Source organism: Mauremys mutica, chromosome 8 (genome assembly GCF_020497125.1).
Source record: "Mauremys mutica isolate MM-2020 ecotype Southern chromosome 8, ASM2049712v1, whole genome shotgun sequence".
In the NCBI taxonomy this organism is placed as follows: domain Eukaryota; kingdom Metazoa; phylum Chordata; order Testudines; family Geoemydidae; genus Mauremys; species Mauremys mutica.
In genome coordinates, this window is record NC_059079.1 from 104,525,784 (window position 1) to 104,553,186 (window position 27,403).

The 27,403-nt window shown below is 50.6% G+C and overlaps 2 protein-coding genes across 5 annotated transcripts; one reads left to right on the top strand and one right to left on the bottom strand.

Annotated features, from left to right (window-relative positions):
• Positions 1–557: 557 nt before the first annotated feature.
• LOC123375690 lies at positions 558–9,294 on the top strand. Its single transcript, XM_045026833.1, has 4 exons — positions 558–660; positions 2,214–2,341; positions 6,401–6,526; positions 8,906–9,294. The coding sequence occupies exons 2-4, from the start codon at positions 2,248–2,250 to the stop codon at positions 9,292–9,294; spliced, it is 609 nt and encodes a 202-aa protein (XP_044882768.1). The 5' UTR covers positions 558–660; positions 2,214–2,247.
• A 70-nt stretch (positions 9,295–9,364) lies between these two features.
• On the bottom strand, positions 9,365–23,589 carry ARSI (arylsulfatase family member I). 4 transcript variants are annotated; one of them, XM_045026830.1, is made up of 3 exons: positions 23,524–23,589; positions 13,470–14,908; positions 9,365–9,503 (listed from the first exon to the last, which is right to left on the bottom strand). In XM_045026830.1, the coding sequence occupies exons 1-2, from the start codon at positions 23,526–23,528 to the stop codon at positions 13,507–13,509; spliced, it is 1,407 nt and encodes a 468-aa protein (XP_044882765.1). In that variant the 5' UTR covers positions 23,529–23,589; the 3' UTR covers positions 9,365–9,503; positions 13,470–13,506. The 4 variants fall into 4 exon arrangements, with proteins under 4 accessions (XP_044882765.1, XP_044882767.1, XP_044882766.1 ...); XM_045026832.1 differs by having other exon boundaries at positions 23,487–23,579; XM_045026831.1 differs by lacking the exon at positions 23,524–23,589 and adding an exon at positions 23,314–23,480.
• Positions 23,590–27,403: the final 3,814 nt, after the last annotated feature.

Below are 27,403 nucleotides of genomic sequence, written 5' to 3' on the forward strand. Positions count from 1 at the left end.
GGCCTCTGGAGTGACTAGATGAGCACTCAGGCGCTGGAGTGCTGCCCTGCTATGCTAAGACTGAGGAGGAGCATTCCCCCAGCCTGAACTGAGAGTGTGGCTAATGGAGAAATAACGATGCCCTAGAGAGGGTGATTTGATAAACCACACGAAAGGCTCTGTGGTGGACAGAGGGAAACGGGAGCAAGACCAGAAACAGAGTTTCCAGCAATGGCCGTCCGAGAGCAGTGTTTCTCCAGTTATTGCACTGGCCGCTAGCAACCGAGGGAGTATCCCACACGCTCCCCCAGCTGCTGGCTGTCCTTGCAGCTGGCCCAGGAGCCCCGCACAGAGATTTGGGCTGACCCTCAGAAGTGGGGTTGGCCTGCCAGAAAGGGTCAAACTGAAGCCCCTTCTGAGAGCGGCCAGGCTAGACACTAGAGTCCAGGTGACCGTTTTCAGAGAGAGTCAGAGATGAGCCACTGCGGTGTCCCATAAGAGGGGGTTTAATGGCCAAGGCTGCATGTGAGTTACTGCTGAGCACATAATGGCTTCTGTGTTTGCCTACACAGTCCCTGTCCCATCTGGATCTCCCTTGCTGCCGTGTGGTGTGTCAGAGCACTGTGCTAGTAGGACGCTGCTGTCAGGGAGGAAGAGCACAGCCCAGCCCACAGCAAGCAGGTAATGGCAAGGGGAGCAAAGCATCTACCACACCTGAGCTTTAGCTGTCACTGACCTCAGGAAGGCAGTGAGTCACTGGCCAACACCTGGCTCCAAGGAGAGGCTGAATAAAGCTAGGAGCAATAGTGACACGTTTGTACAAGCTACAATAGGGGTAATCAATCAGCCGACTGTCTCAGGCAGGTAAGAGTCCTTCCTGACCCCCCCATACAGGATTACATAGCTGAGCCTATACTGTATATTCACAGGTTTCTTCTGCTTTCCTACGAAGGGTCAGCAATGAAGCTGGTGAAAATGAGTTGCTGTCTCCCCCGTGAAAAAAATTTGACCAAAAAAAAAAACCCACCAAGGAATTCTCATTGCTGTCAACATTTTGGTTTTCAGCAACTGAAGAATTTTTGGATTTTCAATTAAAGTAAAACAAAAAAAAAACCAAATGTTTCCTGCAGGAATTTCAACAAAACTCACCATTTTCTGTGAAAGAGACTTTACTGCAGAACAGACCTAGTTGGAAACTTTCCATTAATCTATTCCTGGGGTCAGGACAGACTTGCTGGCAAGATAAACCCAGCATTTCCACTCAGATTCCTCAGAGCAGTTTTCCTTTGAATCCTAGGGCCTTGTCTACACTAGACAGCTGACCAGCTGGTAACTGTCCCAAGGGGCAGTTTTATCCTGGTGTAAGAGCCAGAGCTAGCAGTACAGCGGGCCCACCTGAGTCAGGGGCAGTTTTCCACCAGGTCTGCACCATACCACACTGCTGCAGCTCCACTGCCCAGCAAGTCCCAGGTTTTCAAAGGGCCTTCTCAGAGCCGAGTAGAACGGCAGAAGAAGTCAAGCTCCCAGCATGTCCTGGGACGCTGGGAAGAGTCCCCGGGCATTGGCACTCTTTCCAAGACCTTTTCTCAAAATGGAGGCCAGATGACAGTTCAGCTCATGCTCCTTGCTCACCATGAAATGTTTCTGCTGGAGCTTTAGAAGAGCAGTTGCAAGGCAAACCCAGTCACGTCTCCTGTTTTGCTGCTGTGCTGTTGTCCACCCCTCTGATGGAGACTTTCAGCCTGCAGTTCTCTTCTCAAAACCATGGTGGTATCTCCCAAAATCCTTTTTGCCTTTTCCCTGCTGCTCTCTTGCAGGCCTATCTAATTTTCTGTGTCCTGGCTATAGTGTATCATGCACAGATGGCACAGCTCCTTTGTTCACCTGAGTCCACACAAAACATCTTCGTAAATATCACCAATGCTACAGTATCATCGCTCCTCACCCTGGATCCACACCCCCTTTGCTGGTATCTGTGACCCTTGGAATTTGGGAGAGGGGCAGACACCAGCTCCCTCTGGGTTTTATCTCATCTCAGCTGGTCTCAAGGAATGATCCCAAAGAGGGTGTGATGCTTGGGAGGATGAGGTAGTGGGTGTGGCTGGAGAGCAGAGCCAGATATGGGGAGGTAACATGGGAGCATGTGACAATCATGGCTTGGATAATATAGTTTGTATATGGCCCATCTTCCCCAAACTCAACCAATGCTGTCTGGTCTCACTCCTTGAATCCAGAGCTTCCTGTCCTGGTTGCAGAAGCATTAGAGACATGTGTGAAAGCAGCAGCAGTAGCAGGATTCATGGAAGGGTCTCAGCACTTAGGACAAGCCTCATCTCCCCTCTGCCTGGAAGACACGAGCAAGGTCAGAGGGGGATTTCTGTCCAGCCCAGTGTCCTTCCAGCCTGATGTTCACGGTTACGGATGCGGATGATAGGGACACGCTGCCATCTAGTGGCTAGCCTTAGAGGGAGGTGAGACCACAGAGGGCAGTGGTGTTTCTTACCTAGTTAACTATTTAAACCCAGCAAGCTTTGCAGTGTATATAATTAGCACACAGTAACTACAAGGCCGGGCAGATGGCCTGAGTGATAAGACCCTGGAGATACCTGGCTCAAGCCCTTAGGAGCAGTAGGGTCAAGGCAGATGGTGAGAGACCAGAGCAAGGGAAGTTGGCCGTAGTAACGCCAGGTCTGGATCACACACAGCCTGGAAGGTGTCAGTGCGGGGACAAGCTCAGGAAATCAGCATGGTGATACCAGGACCAGGGCTGGCAGCCTGAGAAACAAGGGCCAATCCCAGAGGCCTCGAGAGCAGCAGAGTGACAGTGGGCAGCACTCCCACAACAAGCACAGGGGGGAGTAAGGGTCCCAGATGGGGGTGTGTGTAAACCTGCTTCCCCTCCTGCCACAAATGAGAGCAAGACTGAGGGCTCCAAAAGGTCCAACCATGCTGTGATTTGGGTGAAGGATCATGCTGCCCATTAGAGTAATATTGATCTGCGGCTCCATACAGCTGGATACCAAAACCACCACCGCCAGGGTGGGACAGCAAGGAGAGGTGGCAGCATCATGATACACAAGAACAGGTTCCAAAACTAACATCTCCAGCTTCCAGAGAGAGACAGTGAGCCTAGGAATGGCACCTTTGATTTGGCCAGAAGAGGCCACGATTCCTCCAGAGCAGATCCATCACACTCCCATAGAGGTCAGCACCAGATACAGACCCAGCAGAATAAGAGCTATTGATAAGATGTATAGCTTAAATGCAAGTTACAGATTGCACTGTTGCCAACCCACGGAAAATAATTATAGCGGAAGTTTCCACAATAAGCTGGGGTCTAAGAGATGCTTGGTCCCTGTCCCACAGAGGCCTGCGTGTCCATTATGATTTGTAGATTATTTTCAGTAGGATGATCTTAATGGTCACGGTCATAAAATTGATCTCAGGATGTTCTTAAAGTTCTCGCCCTTCAGCCCCCAATTCCACTCACCGCTCCCCTTCTCTACCTCACCTAGCACACAGGGACTCTGCAGTCAGTCGTGAGGGCCCTTTGTCACAATACAACCCTGAAGAAGACATACAAGGAGTTCATCAAACTCCACTGTCCACGTTGCATGGGGGCATATAAAAACCCAGGGTCACAATCCAGGCCTGGTTGAGGGACATCTCTCAAAGGCAGGATGCTTGTAACACGTGGAAGCCCCTGCCAGGGCCAGTGACCCTCCACCACACAAGCACCTCTCTGCCCAATAGGCTCTGGATCTCCCCTACTTTGGAGCGATCTTCCTGACAGAAACCAGCTACCTACAAGCTTCCTTCTGTGCATTAGGGGCACCACCCTCAAGCACACACCCCTTGTGACCCTGTGGGTGCATTGCCCTTAGCTCCCTCTGGATTCTGTCAATCATTTACTCAGACCCAGAGCCATCCCTTGGGTATGGCGAATCAGGGCAACCGCTCTGGGCCCCACGCCTTGGGGGGCCCCGCACTTCAGTGTGCGTGTGTTGTGCAGGAGGCGCTAGGCTGGCCTACGGGGCTGTGGGGTTAGGAGTGCCTGGGGGGCCAGGCCAGCCCAGGGGCTGTGGGGTTACGGGTGCCTGGGGGGGCCAGGCCAGCCCAGGGGGTGTGGGGTTATGGGTGCCTGGGGGGGCACTAAGCTGGCCCAGGGCAGTGTGGGGTTAGGGGTGCCTGGGGGCCAGGCAGCCCGGGAGGCTAGCGGGAGCCTGGCACCAGCAGCGGGGTGTCAGGCCCGCTCTCACCGGCAGGAAGCGCACGTTGTATTTCTTTTTCTTGCTTGCCCGCCGCCGCACCGGCTGCCAGCGTCCTAGCGCCTCTGGAACACGCCAGTGCCAGGCTGACCTCATCCATTGCCCTTCTGCCCCGGACTCCTCCCTTTTCCAGGACACCCCAGCCCAGGGGGGGCCCCTCGCCCCTAGCACAGGTGCCACCCTGTGACTCCATCATCCCTCACCCCCCAGCACTAGTGTCCCCTCCCCACACCAGATTTCACCTGTATACATAATGTTAAGAGGGGGCCCATACTGGCTGATTTCTCCCACGCCCCCACCCCCCTAGGGACAGCCCTGCTCAGACCCAAATACTTCAAACTGACACCCCCGTTTGTGTGTGGGGGGCTCTGATTTGTTAGCTCTTTTACGGGGGGGACTCACCTCTTCTTTAGCCCCTCGAGTCCAAGCCCATCCACGGTCTGTGTGAGGGGTCAGCTGGGCTTCCTCTCCCGCGCCTAGGAGTCCCCAGCCCTGCTTTTCCCACTCGGCCATTTCATCCCTGGGGAGAGTCACAGGCAAACAGCCACCTCCTGCCGGCTTCTCTCTCTAGAAGCACTGTCCTCCAGCAGTGCGCTGGTAGCCTTCATCAGGTCATAGGCTCGTTAGTCAATTAGCTGCCAACCAGCCACCTAGGGAGTTAATTCCTTACTGGTGAGCCAAGATGGACCCTGATTCCTTTAAACGGGCCGGCCACCTGGGACAAGGTGCTCCTCCCTCATGCGAGGCATATCGTCCTTACACCCTGAGCACCCCCTTCCACTTCCTCCCACTGGTGGCCCTGTTCTTCTCCCCATGGGGCGTCCCCACTTCAGGTAGCTAAGCCCTGCTCGCCCCAGCCAGGCCTGAGCCAGCGCACACACTAGTGCATGGAAGTGAGGGAGTGTCAGTATCCATGGCAACCACCCCACAGCCCCTGGCTGCCGATGCAGGCACCTGTCAGAGCCGGGGGGTGTCTAGGGCTCAGCGGTGCCTCTGGGGCAAACACACCCTGGGCCGTCCCATACATCTCCAGGGCTAAGGCCTTCCCCATCCCCTAGACAAGAGGCCAGGCTCCAGGAGCTCCCCTCAGGACCAGAGCGCCACCACCTCTGGCTTCCCCACATGCCTCCCACCTCTAGCGCCACCTCCAGAAGAGATCTGAAGAGATCCTAAGGAGGAAGGAGGCCTCAGTTCTCCATCAAATCATTAGTCTCTGGCCAGTCCCAAAGCTGCAGGAGCTGCGGCCCTGCTGGCCTTGGTCCGCTACATGCCTGGCCCTTCCTCCCAGGGTGTCTGCTGGTTCCTTGCTTCCCTCCCGCCATGGTGGGGCACCTTGACAGATATGTCTTTCTTTGCTTGCCTTTCCTCTGGGGGAAGATTTCTCCCTCCTCCCACCCCACCCTGGTATCTCTCTGGGGGTGGAGGGTGGGGCGAGAATGTGCTCCCATTGCTGAGGTCTGGTAGGGGCTAGGGATACAGCTGCCTCTTCCCCTTCCCTGCACACCCTGACTTTACCCAGAGCCTCTGACCGCTCAGCAGCAGTGAGACCAGCAGCCTCTAGCCTTCACAGCTGAGGACTGCAGCCAAAGCTATTTGCTGCTCAGATCTAGCCGCTTGGGGCAGCAAGGCAGAAAAACTCACGACTTTCCTGTCCTTCGTGGGGCAGTTGGCAAGTATGAGAGGGAGGCCAGCTCTCCTGCTACTGAAATGCAGCTGCCTCTGGGGTGGGCTACAGCAGCTGTTTGTAGTGCACCCAGCAACAATTTAGGGAAGAAGGTGAAAGAAAATCTTATAAGCAAGTCAAATGGCAAAACAGAGAGAATGTATCTACATGAAGAGGTGTGGCCTATTCCAGTATATAGCACATCTCTCCATCTATCCATGCCAGTTCCTCACAGAGCAGAAAATCCACATGCATCCATTCATCCCAGGTGCATTTGGCCAGGATCCCTCTGGCTAGACAATACCAGAGTATTGCCTTCTGCCTCAGTTAAGCAGAGATCACATAGAGGGGAATTCCTTCCCACCTGGAACTATTCCAACCCTTTCCAGGGAACTGTTCTCGCACACCCCTGCCCTACGCTGCATCTTCCACTGTCATTCAGTACAATCTGGTGCAAGTTAAACTGGTTTGTCTGGTGTTTTGCTTACAGGAGAAGGCCACCAGCTGCTATCTGCCTGTAAGCCCCGGTCAAGGATGCATCCCTCTATAAATGCCTCTAGGGCCTCGGGACAAAGGTCAAATGCGAAACCATCACATGCCGGTGACATGCTGCAAGGTATATTTTACACTAGGAGCCACTAAGGGGCACTGCAACCCTCACTAAACAAAACAGGCGGAAAAGAGCATTGATAAATATGTGTGGCTGTTACGCATGTGTGATGAAATGCAAAGCCCGTGCTTTGACAATGCCTGGGATGCTGCCTTGTAGATGCTTATAACTCTCATGATATTTCATCTGTATGGGAAGGCACACTGGGCCCCGCTTGCCCTGCCCCTTGTGCACTCCCGTACATCAGTGCACAGAAGGCGTGAAACGCTACCACTCTGAATTGCTAGCATTTGGCATTCACTTGGCCCTCACTTTGCCAGTCGTAAGCAGGGAGGGAAGTCAGGCGCATGGAGGCCTTTGTTATGGTAGCAGGCAGCAAGGAAGCGTGAGTCTGAGCAGCTGGTACATTTTGGAGCACTGTAGGGGAACATCTAGAGTGTGTAACTGCAGCAGGTTCTGGCTGTGCCACTGGCTCGCTCAGAGACCTTGGGCAAGTCATTTTGCCTCACTGTGCCTCAGTTTCCCCATCTCTAAAATGGGGATAAGGACACTTACCTCCCTCACCGGGGATTGTGAGAAGTAATGCTTTAATATGGAAAGTGCTTTGAAACTCCGGTATGGAGAGCTCTGTGTAAGCACTAAACATAAAGAAATATTATTGGATATTATTATTATTACCCAGACAAAGGAGGAGCTGCTGGCTGCCACCCTAGACACTTCTCAGTCCCTCTGCCTTCCCCTCAAAAGACAAGCTGCACTGCATTGACCAACCACACCAGGGAAAGGTGGGAGGGGAAGTCAGACAAACGATCTAGCACTCCCCTTTTGTATCTGGAATTCCAGCCACTACCCCAGTGTCCACGCCCTGTGCTGGGCTTCCGGGGGCTGGAGCCTGAGGCTATGATGGAGGGGGGTGAGGGCAGGAGGCTGAGTGCTGGAGGCCTTACGCCTGTGTGATGAATTGGGCAATGGAGACATGTTCAGAAGCATTAGAGACCATGAAGCCTAGTAGAGTGAGGCTACGGGCATGGAGGAGGTGATTTGTTTCCAACCCGTGCATCCCCTTTTGAATACCCCATACTTCCTTCCTTTCCCTTGGTGCTCCAGCCTGAAGTTCCCAGGTTTCTGGCCGAGCAGCATGGGATGTGAATTCTGGAGCCCACAGGCAACCTGTAATCAGGTAGACAATGCCTAGAAGTGGTGCAGAAGGAGGGACTGATACAGGCTTATATGGGTTGCAGGGGGATGGGGCTGATGCAGACCCATAGGAGACCAAAGGCATGTTAGCTGCTTCATGGCGTCACGGGGCACCTCTGCACAACAGCTGGGACGTACATGCGCTAGCTCTGATCGCCCTAAAACAGCAGCATGGCGGTAGAGTGCAGACAGCAGCTCAGTCTAGCCACCCGCGTACAGCCCCGTCTGAGAGCCTAGGTATGTACTGAGGCAACCACCCAGAGCTGCTGCCCATGTGGCTGTGGCCACAGCGCTGTATTTAGCACGTAGCTTGATCAGAGCTAGCCCGTGTCCCTCGACCCGAGCTGGGAATTGATCCTCCAGCTGCAGTGGACATGTCCCTTATGTGACGTGAGTGTGGTGGACTCAGTTCACTTTCTAGGGGACACATCCCCAAAGCCATCCCACCAGTAGCCCGCCCTGGCCCCCATTTCAGCAGCCTCCACCCAGGCTGAGCGCTGATTTGAAATGGAGGTCGGTGTGTCCTCTCCCCCCTGGAGGTCAGCCCCTGCAAGGGCTGAGCAGAGTAGACGCGTGCAGCAAGGTGCTATTGCTCACGCTGCTGCTCCCCTTGCCCTGTGGATGAAGAGAGGCCACCCCAGGGCCATTCATCTGTACCCTTATACTGCTCCCATTGGAGAGGAAACCCAGAGAGGGGAATTAATGAAGGAGTGACAAGTGTGTCTGAGGAAAGGCCAAGGTCGCTCACGCAGTCCTCCTCATCCTCGCCATCCCAGAACATAACCACAAGCTGCATTATATTAATACTTTATTAGTCAACTGACGGCATCCTAGAACAAAATGGAGGCGAACGAGTAAGAGACAGTGGGGTAGGAGGCTGGGCCCAGCTGGAGACAAAGGATGCTAGCAACACTGGCAATTCCAGACATGGCAAACAACAGCGACAGCATCACCACCACTAATGCTAAGGACCAATAGGAGACTTGGCTGCTGCAGTGAATCCTGGGGAATGCTGGGGGTAACTGTCATGAGGAACAAACAGGCCCATTTTGCTTTGAAACCCTGTATTTTGCTAAGTCCTCTCTAACCTCCTTGCAATTTCCCAACCAAGTGGCCTTTATGGGGCGGAAGAGGGGGAGAAAGGAGCAGCGCTTAGAGACAGCTGCCTCCCGCATCTCATCTTTGCAGCCTTCCAAATCCCCGCTTCAGTGACGGAGAGAACAGCCAGTCCAAAAAGGAGCCCGACACTGCTGGGTCTCGGCGGGAACGTCAACGAGGAGAGGGAGACTTGGCCAAGGAGAGGCAGATGCCGTAATGCTGAGCTCTCCCTTCCCAGCACTCTAGTCCTCCTGTGCCAAAGCTGGTGCCTGCCGAGACGCTGCTCACTGACCGGCTTCCTCCGTGGGAACCTGGCTGTCACTTGGCTCCTAGGGCTTGATGTTTTAAATATACTTTGGCTTCTGCAGCTTTACAAGAGAGTGATCGCAGCATATCTGTGCAAACAGATCTCCTTGGCGTGTGGGCAGCTCCTCATGGCCACTATTGACAAAGCAGAAGTAGAGCGGCTGTGGGCTTAGCTAAATCTCACCCACAGACTTTCTTAGAGCTAGAGCCAGACAGGGGAGGAGGTGGAGTATGACAAGGAGGGCCTCACCTTTCAGCCAAAGCAGTCCAGGGGCTTATTTTTTCAGGCTGAGACCCCTCCTTTCTTCCCGTGGTTTTTGTGGGTTGTTTTGTTTCCGCTGAGCTATCCTCCAGCAGTTTGCACTGGCCTGTCCCATCGCACCTGGAAGCAGAGCACCGAGCAAGGAAACTGAGCCAGCGTGTCTCAGTACAGGGATGGAACCCCAGTGCATCTCTGGGAGTGACAGAGGATTTGCTGAGAAGGCAGGACAAAGTGGTCACTGGCTCGAAATGGAGAAACACTTAGAAAATACGATGTAGCTTGCACCAGCTGCTGTCACCGGGAGCCAATATTCCCATTCCCAGAACCAGTTGCCCCTTTCTCTCATGCCCCTCAGATTTGGGCTCCTGGAATTAAGCATGCTCAGAGATGGCACATGCAATCATTGTGAAGTCACCACTAGAGCTAACCAACCATTACCAAAAATGTTACAAGGCTTTACAAAGCTTTCCAATAAAGTTTCATTCATTTCATTGGGTTTTGAAATGAACTCACTTTTTGCCTTTCAAATTTTTCCAGAGACATTTTGGTTCGACTTTTTTGTTCTGTCCAAAAAATGAAAATTGCCTAAAATGAGTTTTCTGTTTCAGAATCATTTTCAAAAGCTTTGCATTAGACCGACCGCTCCAATTGGCAATGGAAAAGAAAGGAAAAACATTTGAAACAAAACAAAGAAAATCATCCAAACATGGAAAAATTGGAAAAAAAATCAAGTTTTCATGGAAATTTCCATTTTTGAAAAAATGACAAAATTTGGTTAAAAAATTTCAGAGAAAATTTTATGACCAACTCTTGTCACACCACAGACCCCCAGTCGCTAATTTGGTTATAACAGTTGCCCACGTCCGGCTTCCCATTGAAGCTGTTTTCTCAAATGATCAACAATTATTTGTTTTCGCATCGCATCCCCCTTCGCTTTGATTCTGCGTCTGATCTTTATATTAGCTCTTTTTCACCTTTTCTCTTGCTCTCTCTGGATTCTTCCCATAGGCCCTGATTCAGCAAAGTGTTTAAAATATATTTAACTTTAAGCATGTACTTAAATCCGTCCTTATTCAGCAAAGCATTTACTTATGTGATTATGTGTTTGCCTGAATACAGACACACTTAAGCGCATGCTTAAAGTTAAGCACCTGCTGAAGTGCTCTGCTAAATGGGGGCCATAAGTGAAATCTCACTTACTTATTCATTAAATGAAGCAAGATGCATAAGGGGATGGAAGGCTCTACTCTGTTGCTGTGATGATCGTTATAAGTGGCTTGTTAGAAAACATAGTCTCTCCCCGGGGTCATCAGAGCTGGTCGGCGATTTTAGGTCTGTTATGGCAAGTGGCTCTACATGGCTGCTTTGTAACTGGTCGTAACCCTGCCAATGTACCAGGGAGAGGGGACAAAGCTAGAACTATTGATTTGCACCTCGCTCTACACTGGGTGGAGTGGGGGCAGAGCTGAATAAACTGAACTCCAGGCTCAGCCACCACTGCTGGCTTTGGTTTTGGAAAACCAATTCTGATGCCAGTTTCGCCCACCACCATTTGACACAGAGACGACCCAAAACCGGAACCCGTTCCCAGGGTCAGAATACTTCCCTCCCAAATGGAGCAGAGCGCAGCTCAACAGGACCCAGATCTCAACCCAGGGATGAGGAGAGAGAAACGACCACCTCTGTCTGTGGGTTTGATAGGAGACTCTGCACTGTGCTCTAAGCCTGCAAACTGTTCCAGGCCCTGGAGCCCACGCTGAGCCCTACTGAACTCCGGGAGGGTGTTCACACGGAACGACTTGCAGGATCGGGGCCATAATGCAGTGATGGTTACCGTATAGACAGGAGGATCGATTCATGCCCTGCTTGTGGGTAATGCGAAAGCTCCCATTTTTGCCCATCTCTAGGGTAACATGGCCTCCCATTTCTCTTTCTCTTGCTGTTGAGGTTTTTTCCCCCCTTTTTCTATATAAAATCACAATCCTCCAAATAATCTAAATAATAATAAAAAAAATACAAATGTCATTGTATTCCTCTCCCCTCCCTAGCCTTGTCTGTGTCTCTTTCCTCACACACACATACGGAGACAACGGGAAAGCACTCTGCAAGGTAGTCAGTGAAAATGCTGCCAGTTGTCACATCCTTCAGTGACAGATTTAAAATGAATGTTATTTTGCAAAAAAAAAAAAAAAAAAAAAAAGGCCCACACTGCTCATCCAAAAGCTGACAAGTCCTAACAGGCCTCATTTTCCAGAGACAAAAATAACTATTTTCAAAATTCACAGCAGGGCCGTCGCCTACACACGCTGCACCAAGAGAAACCTGTGGGGAGAAATGTAAAATGCATTGTGTAAATGTAAATGTGCCACATGTTAAAAATGCTTTTAAAGCCATTTACCCTCTTTCTTCCTGGCCAGCCCCCATCCGTGGCACACACAGGCACACACTCTCTCACACACGCCACAGAAAGGTCAGCAGTAAAAGGAAGCAGAAGTGGAGGACCAGCAATTTGCACCCTGTCGCGCTCAGAGAGGACTGGCCTCGGATGATCTCCTCAGTTAAATTCCCAAGGAAGGAGGGTGGTATGGTGTCCCCTCCTTGCTGGCAGGACTGAGCAATCATGGAGACTCACTCGGCAGCCAGGGAAGCAGTGGGTGCCTGTTTGTTGCAAACACATCATCGGAGTGTGTTGAGTAAGGAACTGCTCTGGGAACAAACAAAAGAGACGCCGGCGGTTTGCAGCCCAGCAAGGTGTTACTACACGCTGATCCCTCCTTACATCCCCGGCGCCAAGCTGCACTGCGTTTGCCACCAGCTCCTTGTGGATCCCCTGGGAATCCATGCACACCCTGGAAAACAGACCGCGCAGAGCAAGTGTCCGAGAGACCTGGTCCTCTGTTCCAGAGTTGGCATCAACATGGTAGCAAGGCCATGAGGCAAGCTGCTCTGCTGTGGCGCTGTCCCTGCAAAGGTGGGGCAGGGGGTGGCTATCTCGCAGAGGACACCCCTGGACGCTGAGAATCAGGGAGCTGCCTTCTTTCAAACCCATTGTGGTTGGGGGGGGGTATAAGTGAGTCCACACATACGTGTCCACGTGTGTGGTACATGCATGAGTCTGTACGATAGATGAGTGTAAACTGGGGTTGCTTTATATTGAAACAGCTAACGCCCCACAAGTTCTCAGTGCAAACGTGTCTCCAATACACCTCAGGGCTACTCTGATCCAGGCCTATATACAGTCTGTTTGCCTTTGTGTCCATTAGGGATAGTATTCTCTTGCTGTCCCAGACTCTGCCTAGTCTCTGAGCCAGGGACCTTCAACATAAAAATAAGTCCCCTCGCCTTCTCCGCGCTACCACCTGCCGTAAAGTCTTCAGGAGGAAAAAGCTGTGGCCGGAGCTGAGTGAGGACGCACAGGCTGTTTTAGGGTGACCAGATGTCCCGATTTTATAGGGACAGTCCCGATTTTGGGATCTTTTTCTTATATAGGCTCCTATTACTCCCCACCCCCGTCCTGATTTTTCACACTTGCTGTCTGGTCACCCTAGGCTGTTTTCCCAGAGCAGGGGCGCATGATGTGGCACACTCACTAGGATTCCATAAGGTGACAGCACATTTTATAGAGATACAACCAGGGAAAACTGTCCTGAAGCAGCCTTCAGCAGGCCAGCCGTTCTCATATGAACCACAGGAAGACATCCCCATGCAGCTTCAAGTACCCTGGGTTTGAGCTGCGTTTAAAGCTTTGCTCCCAGGATGGTGCGTTTGAACTGGTCCCTGGGTTGATCGCTTAAGACAAGTTTCATTCTTTTGCACTGGAACGGGCTGGACAGTTCGACAACCAGCGACTGATGTAACATCCACTAAACAGGATTGCAGGACCCCCATCACTCTCCCTCGGCCACCCTAACCTGGACACCTGCTCCTTGCAGACCGGATGGCTATCCCTACCGGTTGCTCAATCTGGGGGAGACCGGAGGAAAAGACATCTGGAGGCTGTTGTGCGTGGCTGGCCCTGTGCATGTGCTGTCTCTGTGGCCATCTGCCTCTCTCCCGCCCATTGTCCTGGCCATTTGGAACACCCACCTTGAGCAGCTGCATCTGGAGCTCTGCGGCAGCCCCATCAGATGCGGTTTGACATCAGCCTGGTGTTCAGCTTCCGGAAAAAGGAGCGCAGCTTGCAGATCTTGCACTTCTTCTTCTTGTTTTTACTTCTCAGCAGCCCACCTCCTCCCTCCCAATCCTCCACTTCCTCCTCGCTGGCCCATGGCCCCCAGGCACCACCGTTGAAGTCTGGGTGGGCCCGGGGGTTCTCGGCCGGGTACCTAACCGGGATCGCAGTCCGGTTGTAATGGGCCAGCCTCTTCAAGAGAGCCCTGACCACGTCCGGGCGCTGGTCTGACAGGTCATCGCGCTCGTAGGGGTCGGCCGTGATGTTGAAGAGCCAGACGGATTTGCGCACGCTGTCCGTCAGCCGCTCCAGGTTCCACCAGCTCCCTGGGAAGTTGGTCAGCATCTGAGGTGGGATCCAGTCGCTGTAGCCAGGGTCACCAGTCAGCAGCTTCCATTCCCTCACCCGTATGGAGGCCTGCACAGCTGTGTTCCATATGCCAAAGCCGCCCTCCAGGGAGCCGTGCTTGGCGTGGTTGTAGAGGGGGTCGATGTTGTGTAGGATTTCGGTGCGCGGGGACTCCTTGCCCTCACTGATGGCCGGCCACACATTGTACCCATCCAGACCCTCGGCTTCAGACACGTTGCCCCCAGCCAGGGTCACCAGCGTAGGGTACCAGTCTGTGATGTGGACCAGGGCCCAGCTGGTCCGGCGCTTGCGTTTGATCAGGGGGCTGTGGACAAAGCCAATGCCGCGGACCCCGCCTTCCCAGTAGGTCCCTTTGCGGCCTCGCAGAGGCCAGTTGCTTCCCCCGGAAAATGTCTGCCCGCCGTTGTCCGTGGAGAACACGATCACGCTGTTGTCATAGTAACCGTACTTCTTGAGTGCCCAGGTGATGTTCCTCACGGCCTCGTCCATACACGTCACCATCGCGGCGTATTTGCGCCGAGCCACGTTGCCCATGGAGCGGTAGCGGTAGATGTACTCTTTGGGGGACTGCAGGGGCATGTGCACGGCTTGGAACGCCACATAGATAAAGATGGGCTCCTTGGGGTTATGGGTGGCCAGGATCTTGCTCACTCGCTGGGCATAGAGGAAGGTTGAGTACTTCCCACTCTGGTCCCACGCTACGTTCTCCCCTTCGTGCAGATCATAGCCGCAGACGCCGGGTCCGTCGCAGTTGTCGTAGGTGTAGTAATCCACATTGCCCGTCAGGGAGCCCAGAAAGGTGTCGAAGCCTCGGCGGGTGGGCAGGCATTCCTTTTTGTAGAAGCCAAGGTGCCACTTGCCCACCATGTGCGTCGAGTAGCCGGCTTCCTGCAGCTTTTGGGGCAGCGTGACCTGATCCAGGGGCAGGCAGTTGGGCTGCCGGGGCCGGATGATGGAGTGCTGAAGGCCTGTGTGGATCTGGTACCTGGAAGGGGAATGAAGAAAAACAAAAAGAGAAATTAGCTCTGATCTGGAAAAGCTCTGAGCCAGTCCTCAGTGGAGCCTGCCCACGTGCCTGGGAAAGGAAACACCTTGCACTAGGTTTGACATGGTGGACCCCTATTTGACAGCTGTCCCAACCACACACTCCTGTCCAAGTTGCTCTATCCAAATCCATTGCATCCACTATCGTTTGGGAAGCAGGAAGACCCCTATGAATCCTACAGGAACAAACTATGGGCAAAATCAGTTCAGCAAATGCCTCTCAAGCCAGCAGTGCAGGATGGTCATTGGGCTGCTCTCCTGTAAAAAGCTAGATTGTGCAACCCTTATTTGTGTTGCATGAGTCATCCCATTGAGGACAGTGGGGCTACTCGAGTGAGCAAGGGCTCAACAAGATGAGTAAGGCTTGCACAATCTAGCAGTTTGCTGTGTGTCCATGGGGTGACTAAGTCTGTCCTGGGAATATTAGCTTCCTTCCTCCCATTCCCAAATTCAGGTGGTTTCTCTCTTCTAGTGGCACTTAGGTGGCATCTGTTCTATCCAGATCCTTAGCACCAAGGGACTGAGATGAGGCAGGCTTCATACAATGAACACTGATCTCCAAGCGCTGTCATAGTTGTCCTATGGACATGCAGCATACCCTAGAGACACGCAGCCATTCGCCACCACCACAAGATGCATCTACAATCACTACAGAGACTCAGCCTGCACCCTCTACAGGAGAAGACTATGGACTTAGAGGTGGTTGTACATACCTCCCTCATAGTGGCATTGTGAGAATCCATCCCTTAATAGTTCTAAAGCCAAGCAAGTAGGAAAAGTGCTAAAAACATGTCAAGTATTGTTATTACTACTATGAGAGGAAAGCCTCCTATAGCCCCATGGTCAAAGCAAACACCACATGGATGATGCCACCGTGTGACCCCATGAGTTGGTGTAAAGGGAAGAAAGGATCATATAATGCACAGCCACAGGGACTATCACGTTAACACCATGGCCAGGCAGATACCAGCTCTTTCTTTCCCAGGTGTTTGCAAAGGTTGCAGCTGTCTCCCTCCATTTTGGGGGTCTGATGGAGGAGCTGGAGGTTCTCCCTTTTAAGGTGGTTATTAATTTGTGTTATGGCCATCAGTTTCCAAGGGCTCTGCAGACATGGCCATGCACTATTTGAGCCGCTTTACAGATGGGAAGCCTGCGGCATAGGCACAGGCTACGACTGTCAAAAACAGACAGTGATTTTGGTTGCCTACCTGAAGGCGCCTTTAAAACTTTTGCCCTAAGTGACTTGCCCAGCATTCATACAGCAAGTCAGGAATAGATCCCCAGGCTTCCTGACTCCCGCCTGATGCCTGGTCTCCTAGATCAATGGTTCTCAACCAGGGGTCCGGGACCTCCTGGGGAGCCGCAAGCAGGTTTCGGGGGGTCGCCAAGCAGGGCCGGCATTAGACTCGCTGAGGCTCAGGGCAGAAAGCTGAAGCCCAGGTTCTCTGAGCCCTGCCACCCGGGGCTGAAGCTGAAGCCTGGCAAATTAGCTTTGCAGAGGCCTCTCTGGCATGGGGCCCCAGGCGATTGCCTTGCTTGCTGCCTCCTAATGCCGGCCAAGGCTTTTATATGCAGAAAACCAGTTGTTGTGGCACAGGTGGGCCGTGGTGTTTTTATAGCATGTTGTGGGGTGGGGGGGACTCAGAAAGAAAAAGATTGAGAACCCCTGGCCTAGAGCATGCTACAGCTCTTTAAGTACTTATCTGGACCCACATTCCCATAGTGTCTGAACACCTCGCAAGCTTTATTATTTATCCTCACACGCCCCTGTGGTGCAGGGCAGGGCTTCTGTCCCCATTGTACAGGTGGGAAACGGAGACACAAAGACACTAAATGACTTGCCCAAGGTCACACAAGTCCATGGCGGAGCAGGGGCATGAATCTCTCTCTCCCAAGTTCTAGGCTAGCACCCTAACCACTGAACCACCAATGGGCCACATTTAGCCCTGGCATCAGGGGCGGCTCCAGGCACCAGCGCAGCAAGCGCATGCCTGGGTCAGCAAGCCGGGGGTGGGCGGCCTGCCGGTTGCTGTGAGAGCGGCTCAGCTGCGGGCTGGTCACGGAGATTCGGCGGCATGTTTGCGGGAGGTCCGCCGGTCCCGCGGCTTCGGCGGTAATTCGGCGGCAGGGATGCTGAACGCGCGGCACCGTTGGACCTCCCGCAGGCATGCCGACGAATCTCCGTGACCAGCGGACGGCCCGCAGGGATGCCGCCAAAAGCCGCCTGACTGCCGTGCTTGGGGCGGCAAAAACCACAGAGCCGCCCCTGCCTGGCATAATATCATTTGACTTCAATGGGAGTTGTATCTGCTTACACAGGGCTCAGTTTGGTTCGAGATCCCTGCCCCATGGAGTCTACAGTGCAAAGTTTCAAGCAGTTTATTACACAACACACCAAACAATTCTTCTCCAAGGGATTCTTCCTAAGAGAGCCCCAGGGTTTTACTACTTGGGTATTTTCCATCGGGCTATCCCATAAACACCTGTTATTTCGCCTGCCCTCAGTAAGCGGGGCTTCACTGGTCAGAAGAGAAGGGAAGAAACTGTTAAGTTTCCCAGGACAGTGACAGGTGCAGTTGTTGTCTTACCTGCCCGTTATAAGTTGGCTCCTTGATGGGGTACAGATGGGCTGGATGTAATAATTCTCCAGTTTAACTCCTTCTGCTGCTAGCCTGTCTAGCATTGGTGTCTGTATGTCTGAGTCATGGTACCCAATATCATGGTACCCCTGGTCATCAGTCAGAATGAAGATGATGTGAGGTGGCTTGGAAAAGGCAGGAGGGAGTGATTTCTCCATTGGGTCCATGGAAACATCCGTTACCAAGCTGGGTTTCATCCAATCCCAGGACAAGTAGCCAAAACTAAGCAGGCTGACTAGCGAGAAACCTGTGAGAGCATAGACAGCCATGCTGGACCAAGCCTTCAGACTTCTAAGGGAGGTTATTATCCAAGCATCTTCCACTGAGAAAGAGGAATAGGAGATCTCTTCCTCCTCCTCCAAAATAAATCACAATCTACCCTCCCAACCTAGGGTTTGTTCTTTCAAATCCTTTGGCAAGTTTTATAGAAACAACTCTCTCTCTCTTTAAAAAAAAAAAAGCTATTAAATCCACCAGTGCTGTGGAGCTGTTTTCAGTAAAAAGAAAATAATCTTCAAGCTGAAACAGTCAAAGACACATGCACCATCAAGTTAATTTCCTCTGTGATGTTATTAAGTTTCCAAAAGTGCTGCAATGTCTCGATTTTAATACAACCACACAAACCCGGCTAGAGACCAAGCTGGATTCTTGTCCCGTTCAGCTGTTTGAACGCCAGGCTAGCCAAATGGCTCATTGAGCCCTGCCTCAGCAGAAGATGTTCTTTTTATGTAAACTCCAGTGGAAGATAGAGCCAAAGTTCAAGCCCACAGCTGCTGAGTCCTCTTCCTCACCCCACGGTGATGAGCCAGGTTCTCCCTTCTTCACAGTTTGCACTGAAAAGATTTCTTGGCAAGACCAGATCACCATTATTCTCCTTTCTTCCTTCCTTTGTTTTCTTTTGTTTTTCCTTTCTTCCCTTCTGCTTCTTCCAAATTAGCTCCCTCAAGAATCCCTGAAGTTTTTCAAAACTGGACAAAGAGCTCTGGAAGCTCCCTGCTTAGCTTTGCTCAGACTGCAAACCAAGTGATGAGAGCAGAGCCAGAGGGGAAAAGAGAGAAAGTTCCCTCCTGAACAGACTGGAGGAGAAAGCAGAAAGTTGTAACATCTGCCCAGGAGACAGGCTAAGCTGCCAGGTTTAAGGGGAGCCTGAGCGTCAGCCCCTCCCAGTTCTTTCACTGACTTAAGGAAAAAAGCTGGGAAGCCCAGAGCCCTGCAGGGTCCTAACACTGGTTCTGTTCCCCTGCTTTACAGCTGCAGCGTGGCTGTCTCCTTCTCTGATGTGTGCAGGGAACTAATTCCAGGACCAGCACGCAGAGGTTTCTTGCCCACATTCCTGGAGGCATTTTCATTTTTCTGAACCTGAAGGTTTTAAACAGGATGCTTCACCCTCCAGATGCATCAAGGCTCCTGGTAGGCCTGTCTGGCATTCCTCACCACGACCCCCAGCCAGACAAATATGTTCTTCTGGAGTCACTGCAGGCCAAATTCCTGAGACTGCACAAAAACCTTCCCCCACCACTTTCCCTTTCTTGCCCTTGCAGAGACGTGTCCAGATGATATAAAGAGCTGGTGGCAGCGGTAGGCCTGGAATAGTGGTGGATAAACAGTGGAGCCCACCCTCAGTGCTACAGTAATACAAATAAATAAATAATAGTTGAAAGATCCCCTGTTAAGGGGAAATGACAATGATTAGTTATAGAATCTTGGATAATTAATAACACAGGACTATCTAATGGTACTCAGGACTCTTCAACTGTAGCTCTTAAAGCACTTTCCAAAGTTGAGTTAGCATTATTATTCCCATTTTACAAATGGGGAAACTGAGGCAGGGAGCAGTGAACTGTCTTTCCAAGGTCGCATGGCAAGTGACGGGTAGGATTTCTAATAGAATCGAGGTCTCTTCCAACATAGGTACTTAAATGGTCTTCATTATAGCAGTCCCCAAGAATTAGTTTGGTGTCCGAGGCACAGTACTATATAACCCTTCCTGTAGATGTCAATGTAGATATATAGGTGTTGCTTCCATGTAGGTGTAGGTATATAGATGTGGCTCCCGTATAGATCTGAATATAGAATAGTTCAAAGCAGTTTTAGCAATACCCGTCATTGTTTCAATAGCTACTCAAGTGCCAATGGTGCTGGTGTATGTCAATGAAAAGGGCCATTTTCTTGCTACATCCTATCACCAAGTCCAGTGATGCCCAGTCGTGCTCACTTTACTCACATGAGTCTTCTCCTCTTGACTTTAATGAGCAGGATTTGGCTTGAAATGGGAAAACCTCACATTCAGAATATGTCATTCTAATAAAAAACAGTTGCACGTATTTGCGATAGCCTAGTGAGAGCCCCAGGGCCCTGGAAAAGTCAAATGTTCATTCCAGGCACCTGGGTTGTCATTCACGCAGCAGAGAGGAGGCTGCACCGCAGATTTCTCAGGCTCTAAGGAGGTGGTAATTGTCTCAAATTCTCTGACACTGACAGCATCAATTATCTATATGTATGTACATGCACAATGATGAGATATTCTGATTTCACTTACTCCAGTTTATCCCAGCGACTTGAGTGGAACGACTCCTGATTTCACCTGGGGCAAGTTAGATCAGAATCAGGCCCCAGACATTTCCCTCTCCGATTTCCCTATCTTTAACAGGGGATTTGGGAGTGTACACTAATCCCCTTTGCACCTCACTAAAAGAAAAAATGTGACATGTGACAACGTGGGCTGGGCAGTGGGCTCATCTCCTGCTTCTGAGATCCCATTCACTAGTTTCATCCCCTAGACCTGTGGTTCTCAACTACGCGTACCCCTGGGGGTGCACAGAGGTCTTCCAGGGGGGGTACATCAACTCCTCTAGAGATTTGCCTAGTTTTACAACAGGCTACAATAAAAGCACTAGTGAAATCAGTGCACACTATAATTTCATATAGACAAACACTTACATACTGCTCTTTATACTATCACTGAAATGTCAGAACAATATGTGTGTTCCAATTGATTTATTTTATAATTATACGGTAATGATGAGAAAGGCGGCCACTTTTCAGTAATCGTGGGCTGTGATACTTTTGTATTTTTAGGCCGGATTTTTGTAAGCAAGTCGTTTTTAAGCGAGGTGAAACTTGGGGGTACGCGAGACAAATCAGACTCCTGAAAGGGGGACAGTTGTCTGCAAAGGCTGAGAGCCACTGGGCTCGGCTGACAAGCACAATGGGGCAGCTGCACTTTCGAGGGAGCCGTCGGTCTTTAGGACCGCAGGGGCAGGAGCTTCAGTTCAGTTTCTTGGACAAGTCCCCCTGTGAGGCTCTTGTAGTTCTGTTGACTCAGTCAAACAGCTGGGTGAGTTTATTCAGCACTACTCCCCTCTCTTGCCGGCTCACTCTCTCCTCCAGTTGTGAGAAGCTGTGACTGGAACTGTGGCTCCCCTGACACCTTAAAGCTTGTCTAGTTCCCCCACAGTCCCCGAGCCGGAGTTTGTAACTCTTCCCCATGAAGATCCCAGGTGCAGCCCCAGAGAAGTGAGAAGAAAGATTCAGCAGGCTACAGAATGCTTCTCACTTAGAGGAGGTTGGGGACGTGGAAGAAAATGCAACGATTCCTATCGGATGTGGGTGCTTTTGACAGTGCCGTTTCCAGGATGGGAGATGGCACCGATAGACTGAGAGTGGAAGAGGAAGAGGATGTCTCCCTGGGATTGTGATGGCAGAAAGAATTAGAGAACCACCGGTACCCCAGGGAGTTTTCCACCTGTCTTCCCAAGTACACAACATTTAAAGGAAGGGGTGGAAGTCAACTCAGTCCCTGCCCTGGAACTCTGCACATTACCCAGGACACTATATGGTTGGTGCACATTAGCTGTTACCATCCATGTAGTAGAGACTAAGGTGATGGGTGCTATAGAAAAACCAAAAATAGATACAGAGATTAGATAAATGGATCTATCTTCTGGACAGCAGCCTTGTGTCTTTTCACATTGGCAAAGATTCATGCATACGTAGGGAAGCATGGTGGTGTGATGTAGTGGGTAGAAAAGGGGGAGGAAGCCAGGATTCTCGGGATCTGTTTCTTATTCTGCCACAAATTGTTGCTTAATCACAGGCACGTCAGTTAACTTCTCTGTGCCTCCTTTGATCCATCCATAAAAACGGGGATTCCTGCCGAACCTCCCAGGAAGCACGTTAATGTTTGTAAAACACTCTGAGACCCTCAGGCCAGAGGCAATGAGTCATTTCCAAGTCTAAACCCAGCACTTTCTAAATAATAACTAGTAGTTGGTTTTGGTAAATGTCTCCTAGAAACATGAACATACTGGGCTTTCTCCTTCTGATTTTGTCTTTTACCATTTAAAAACAATGCTTTTTATTCCCTTTGTTTATAACAGAACTTGACATTAACAGGAGATTCTTAATGTTCTTCGTTGTCTGTGCCCTGGTACCACTGATCACATCAAAATTGCTCTGGGAATGGTATTTTTTAAGTTACCTGCTGCTGCACAGACACCACATATTTTTATAGGTCCTACACAAATTGTGTCTATTTTTTCTTTTTGCTTATTTTCTTTGTTGAAGAGGGACAGTTTGGGTTTTAGAAGGCTGTCATATTTAGAATTCATAAGACACGGGTTGTAAACAATGATTGGAACAATTTTAAGATACGGCACATTTTGTGACTAAACTACTTATCAGTATCCCCCTAAACCAGATTATCATTCTCAACCAGAGAGCAAAAATACCAGCAGGCAGCAGACTTGGCAAAGTTTGATTTCTCTGTGCTGTCTGAGCAGCAGTGCCAGACCAAGTTGGAAGGGAAAGAGGGAGAGGGACCAGGAGGAGGAGCAGCGAGATTAGGCTGGAGCAGTCTGGAGGATGTCAGGACTGAGGCACATCGAGAAGGCTTTGGGGGTGGGGAAGGGAAGTACTAGAATAGCAAGGTCAGGATTGAGGTGGGTTGGCAGAGCTGCAGGGGGGCCAGGTATGGAATAGAAGAGAGTGATGCAAGTCTGTGCATAACAACATCCTGCTGGATACCGAGCGTGTAAACAAGAAGAGTTGCACAACTGTAAGCAGCACAGAACGTGCCTTTAACCCCAGCACAGGCAAAATAATGAGATACCCCTGCTCCTGGGTGCCACGTGAGCTCAATACACATGGTATCAGAGAGGGAAAGCAGTGATGGGCTGGGGGGGGCTGGTGTAGATGGGCCTCAAATAGGACTTAGAGAGATCCAGGGACATGTAGATTTTCCAAGAGCCAAGACTCCTCCATGCAGTGTCAGGTTTAGCACAGAAAGCATGGAGCTGTACATCCAAGTCTTGGCTGCCCGGAGATCAAGGACCCAAGAGAACTTCGATTTACCAATCTATTTGGGAGGGGGCCCCCCACCACTAGAAAAGATTGGGTCCAGGAAAGGCAGGAGGGTATGTGGGTGGGGGTATGGGCTGGCTCTGACCACCCTCTGTTGTCCCTTGTGCTTTAATTTAGCATGCTACCATAGTAGACAGCCACCACGTGAAGTTGTAGCTGCAGAGCTTTCAAGCCCCTTCTCTGAGGGGAGCAAAGACCATTGCCATGGCTGTGGGCCATAACAGCTGTGCTAGGCCTGAGCCGACCTCTGGGACAGGTCCCCAGGGCCCCTAATTGTCCAGAGCTGCCGTGCGTACAATTAGAGGAGCTTTCTCAGTAATGCACGTGGACTCCTCCAGACACTCACCAATTTTAGGCTTAGACATAATGACTGTAGATGTCAAGGTTTGAGGTGTTTCTCCAGACACACTGGGCCTACATCACTTCCACAGGAAGCAATGGAGTGTGGGGAACACCGAGGGTCCCAGCCATTCAGGTCAGAATTCATTATCTTTCTGACAATCAGTAAAACGGCCTGACCTCCTTCGGCTGGTTTGTGGGACGTTTCGGCTCTGACCTCATGTTGCGTCTCTGGCAGTTGTTGCTAGGTAACAAGTGACCTGTCTTCCATCTGTGCTCAGCCAGTGAGGCTGTGTTGTGATGATGTCATGCTTGTTATGACTGATGTAATAGAATCCAGCCTTCTGACTGGTCAGCGGCTATGATGGAACAGCCCTGGCCGGATCTAATTTCCAGTGTGGGTTTCATCCCAGATAAATATCAATACACCAGCAGTGAGTCAGTTTTGAAGGTTCTAGACATCAACGGACGCGCAGGGTAGACGTGTCCATCTGGAGAGGGAAGTGCGTGAAATGGGGTCTCCCCTGAGCAAGAGTAAGAAGGCGAGAAAATGGGAGGTAAGAGGAAGAATCGATACGCTGAACTTAGTAACAAGTGGAGAAACCAGTGCAAAAAGAGGACCCCCAATGGCCTATTTGAAAGAGTGCAGGAGGGAGCCAAGGGCGGATGAAGAGAAGGTAGGAGTTGGTGGGGGAAGCAGGTTGAAGCAGCAAAATCTGGGGGGAAAGGAGGAATAATGAATGACAGTTATAAGAAGGGGCTTGATGCTGAGCGGTGCCAGCTCATGCTTGGCGTAACCAGGGGGAAAAATGGCTCTAGGCCTTACTTCTATCTCCCTCAATCCTGCTGCACACCTCCAGTGGGAGGGAGAGTGGGAGGAGCTGGGTTCCAGGTTGCCATAAGGACAGAGTGGCTCACTGGGGGATCCTTCTGCTCTCCCCACAATCTGGGTGGGGCATTTTAGCTCAGTTATCCCATGTCTTCTTTCTGCCTTCTCTCTCTGAAACAGCCAGGGTCACTGTCTTGGACTCTGTGGCCCATTCACTCTCCCTGATTCCCATTCAGCGGGAGAGGAAGCTGGCCTTATCTCCAGGGCACTGGGCAGGCTTTGCCATCCCTCGCATTACGCGAGTGTACAGCTGTCCCAAGTGGCAGTAGAGCAGGGCAAAGTCCTTGGAGCGAGGTAGGGATTGGAGCTACACAGCAGCCCTGGGAGCAGTTGTTAGATGTAGCTGTTGTGGGTTCTGCACACAGCTGCTGCTAAGGCCAGGATCTGGCTCACTGGTGCAGTGGCAGGTGGCCATGCAGCCGCAGAGGAGATGCGGGCCTTGGGTAATTGCAACACTCATCCCCTGAACTGGTGAAGTAACAAATGAAATGTTGGCATTTCGGGATCAGGCGAGTTTCTGCCAGCTGTGAGTGCCACTCAGTGGACAATTTATTCCTCATAGAGTTTAGAGGTTAAAAAAAAAAACCACTTCGTTTTTGGCTTTCTACTGCATCCTGCCTGCAAATGCGAGAATGTTGTGTGTCGGTATGTTTTGTAGTGCTTTGTCCAATTTAATTTTAAGCATCTCAAGAGAGGGGAATTTCACAGCTTCCCTGGAGAGACCAGGGACTGCACTCTTACAAAGTTCCCCCTGATCTTTAGTGATCCTTTCTTTAATTTCTTCTCATTACTTCTATTTGTGCCTTCCAATACCACTCCAAAAACACCTTCTTATTTCCCCAGTGCCATCATTTGTGGGCACTTTTTCTTATGGTCTCCATTAGGGCCTGATCTGAATAGAATAGAAAGACTCTTATGGACTTCAGTGAGCTTTGGATTAAGGCTTTAGAGATTGCTTAGCCAATTAAGATGTCCGTATTTAGGATGAGCTCCTGCAATCTTTACTCATTCCAAGCTCCCACTAAAGTTAATCACAGGACAGAGTGATGATAGACCCTGACTCTGCGGCACTAGTGAGACTGTGGGTGGAATAATGTGTTCAGTATTGGAGACCTCAATACCAGGAAGACTGAGACAAACTGGAGGGAATTCAAAGGTTATCAAAGGTCCTTAGAGGCTGGCAGGAATGAGGAGAGGCTAAACAAACTGCTGGTCAATCCTGCAGTCCTTAGGCAAAACTGTGTTGGCTTTTTCCTTGACTTTGTCCAACATGTGTTCCTACTGCTTCTGGTTATACCTCCCATCACTATCCACAGCAGTCCTCTGTCTCCTTGACATTTATACCTGCCATCACTTGTGCCCAGTGCAGCTGATTAGCCCCTGCATTATGCCAGTTTTACAGGTGTAATGTTATTAAAATCCCCAACTGAGACCGGGAACCTTAGGAGCACATCTGGACTTTCCTTCAAGTCAGGGTCAAGTTCTTTAGGTGGAGGACAGGCAAATCCTACACTGGGAGAAGCCGGGAGGGTGGGGTGTGGGGGGTGAGGATCCACGTTTCAGACAAAGCCAAGTGACATTTTTTAGCCTAGTGAGCTAGACAGAAGCCACGTGCTTGGTGCCCTCCTGCTGATGTATTAATTGTGCCAAGATGAATCTTGACCTAGCTCTAGGTGCGTTCTCTCCGCAGGGCCGCACTTGGACACTGCCTCCCATTTGCTCAGCTGTTTCTCTAACCAAGTATTTGAAAATTCGCTTTCTTTTTTTTTTTTTTAAATTGTTACGTGGCCTGGGGCAAGAATGAAAATAATCAAGGTTCTTCCTGCACTGGCTGCCACCACCCCCTGGCCCCAATCTCTGCACACTAGTGTTTTGACTGATAAAACCTCTGAGACACATGGGTTACACACACAGGCTTTGCATATGTTTTGCAGCCATGCTTTGCCATACGGGCCACACAGTGGAGTTTAAAACCAAGAATCAACCCCCGCTTTTTTTTTTCAAACCCTTCTTGGGGACCTAGCCCCTTAGCGTTTCAATCCTGCCTTTCTCTCGGCACTCAATGGGGCATTATTAACAGCAGGATTATTGAAAGCAGAACTCCTGGGCTTTTCAATGGGAGCTCTGTGCAGGGCAAAATATTGCACAATCTGTTTGCATGGGCTGCTGGTTCCCTTTCCTCCTCCACCCCCGTGCCCTCCCCCCACACACACCTAATCTCCCATCCCCCAACTGAAAATATGAAAGGAGTTTAATAAGTCCCATTTCTCCTTCTTCATAGCAAGACTTTTGACCTAATAGGGCATCGGGGTTTAGACCAGGCCTGAAATGTAGAGTGTTTTGCTCTCCTTGCCTTAGATGTTTAAGGGCTTCCGATCTCCCTAGCCACTGTTTGATTTTTCTTTTTCTTTATTGGGCTTTTGATGAAAGAGCCTAGTCTGGAAAAGAAAAAAAACAGTACAGAGGGTGGTGGGAGCTTGTCAACTGGAGCAAAACCCAAGCAGAGACTCAGAGCAACATGGTAATGAAGTTTGCTTCAGTTTGTCACAGTAATTGCAAGTCAAAAGTCATCTCCAGCTAGCCGACCATCCCCCCAAAACACATTCAGTTGACACCCGGCATCTGCTCAGTTGAATCGTCTTATTTGCTTTGTGCACATTTTCAGTATAAAATCCCATAATCCAGGGTAGCAGTGGCTATGCAGGGCCCCCAATATCACAATTGGTCCCAAGATTATTACAAAGATTTCTATTTGACTCTCTCTAAAAGAGTACTGAATTCTTAGAAATTCTTAGAAGTTCAGTGTGGAACTTTCCCTGTGAAGGCCTGTGCTTGCTGCTGTAGATAATGGCATCTCAGCATTTCCATGATATCAGCCCTGATTTACAGGGTTTAGAACTTGGCTGAAAAAACTCCCTCCAGGAGGAAACTTGGCAACAAGCTCTTACTCAAAGAGAGAAATTTCTTGTTAGCAATTTTGCGATTAAAAAAAAAAAAGCTTTGACTTTTAAAAATGATGTAAATAATGGGCCAAATCTCAAGTTGTCCTAGAATAGACAAAGTGTTCGTTTTAAGTAATCGTCACTCCGAACGTAGCCCCTTTCCTGCTTAGTCCATCCTTTGTGAACCAACTCCAGTTTCTCCAAACGGAGTCATTATTTGTAAGTATTTGTCTAACAGTGTTGGGTTAGGATCTATTACCCACCGA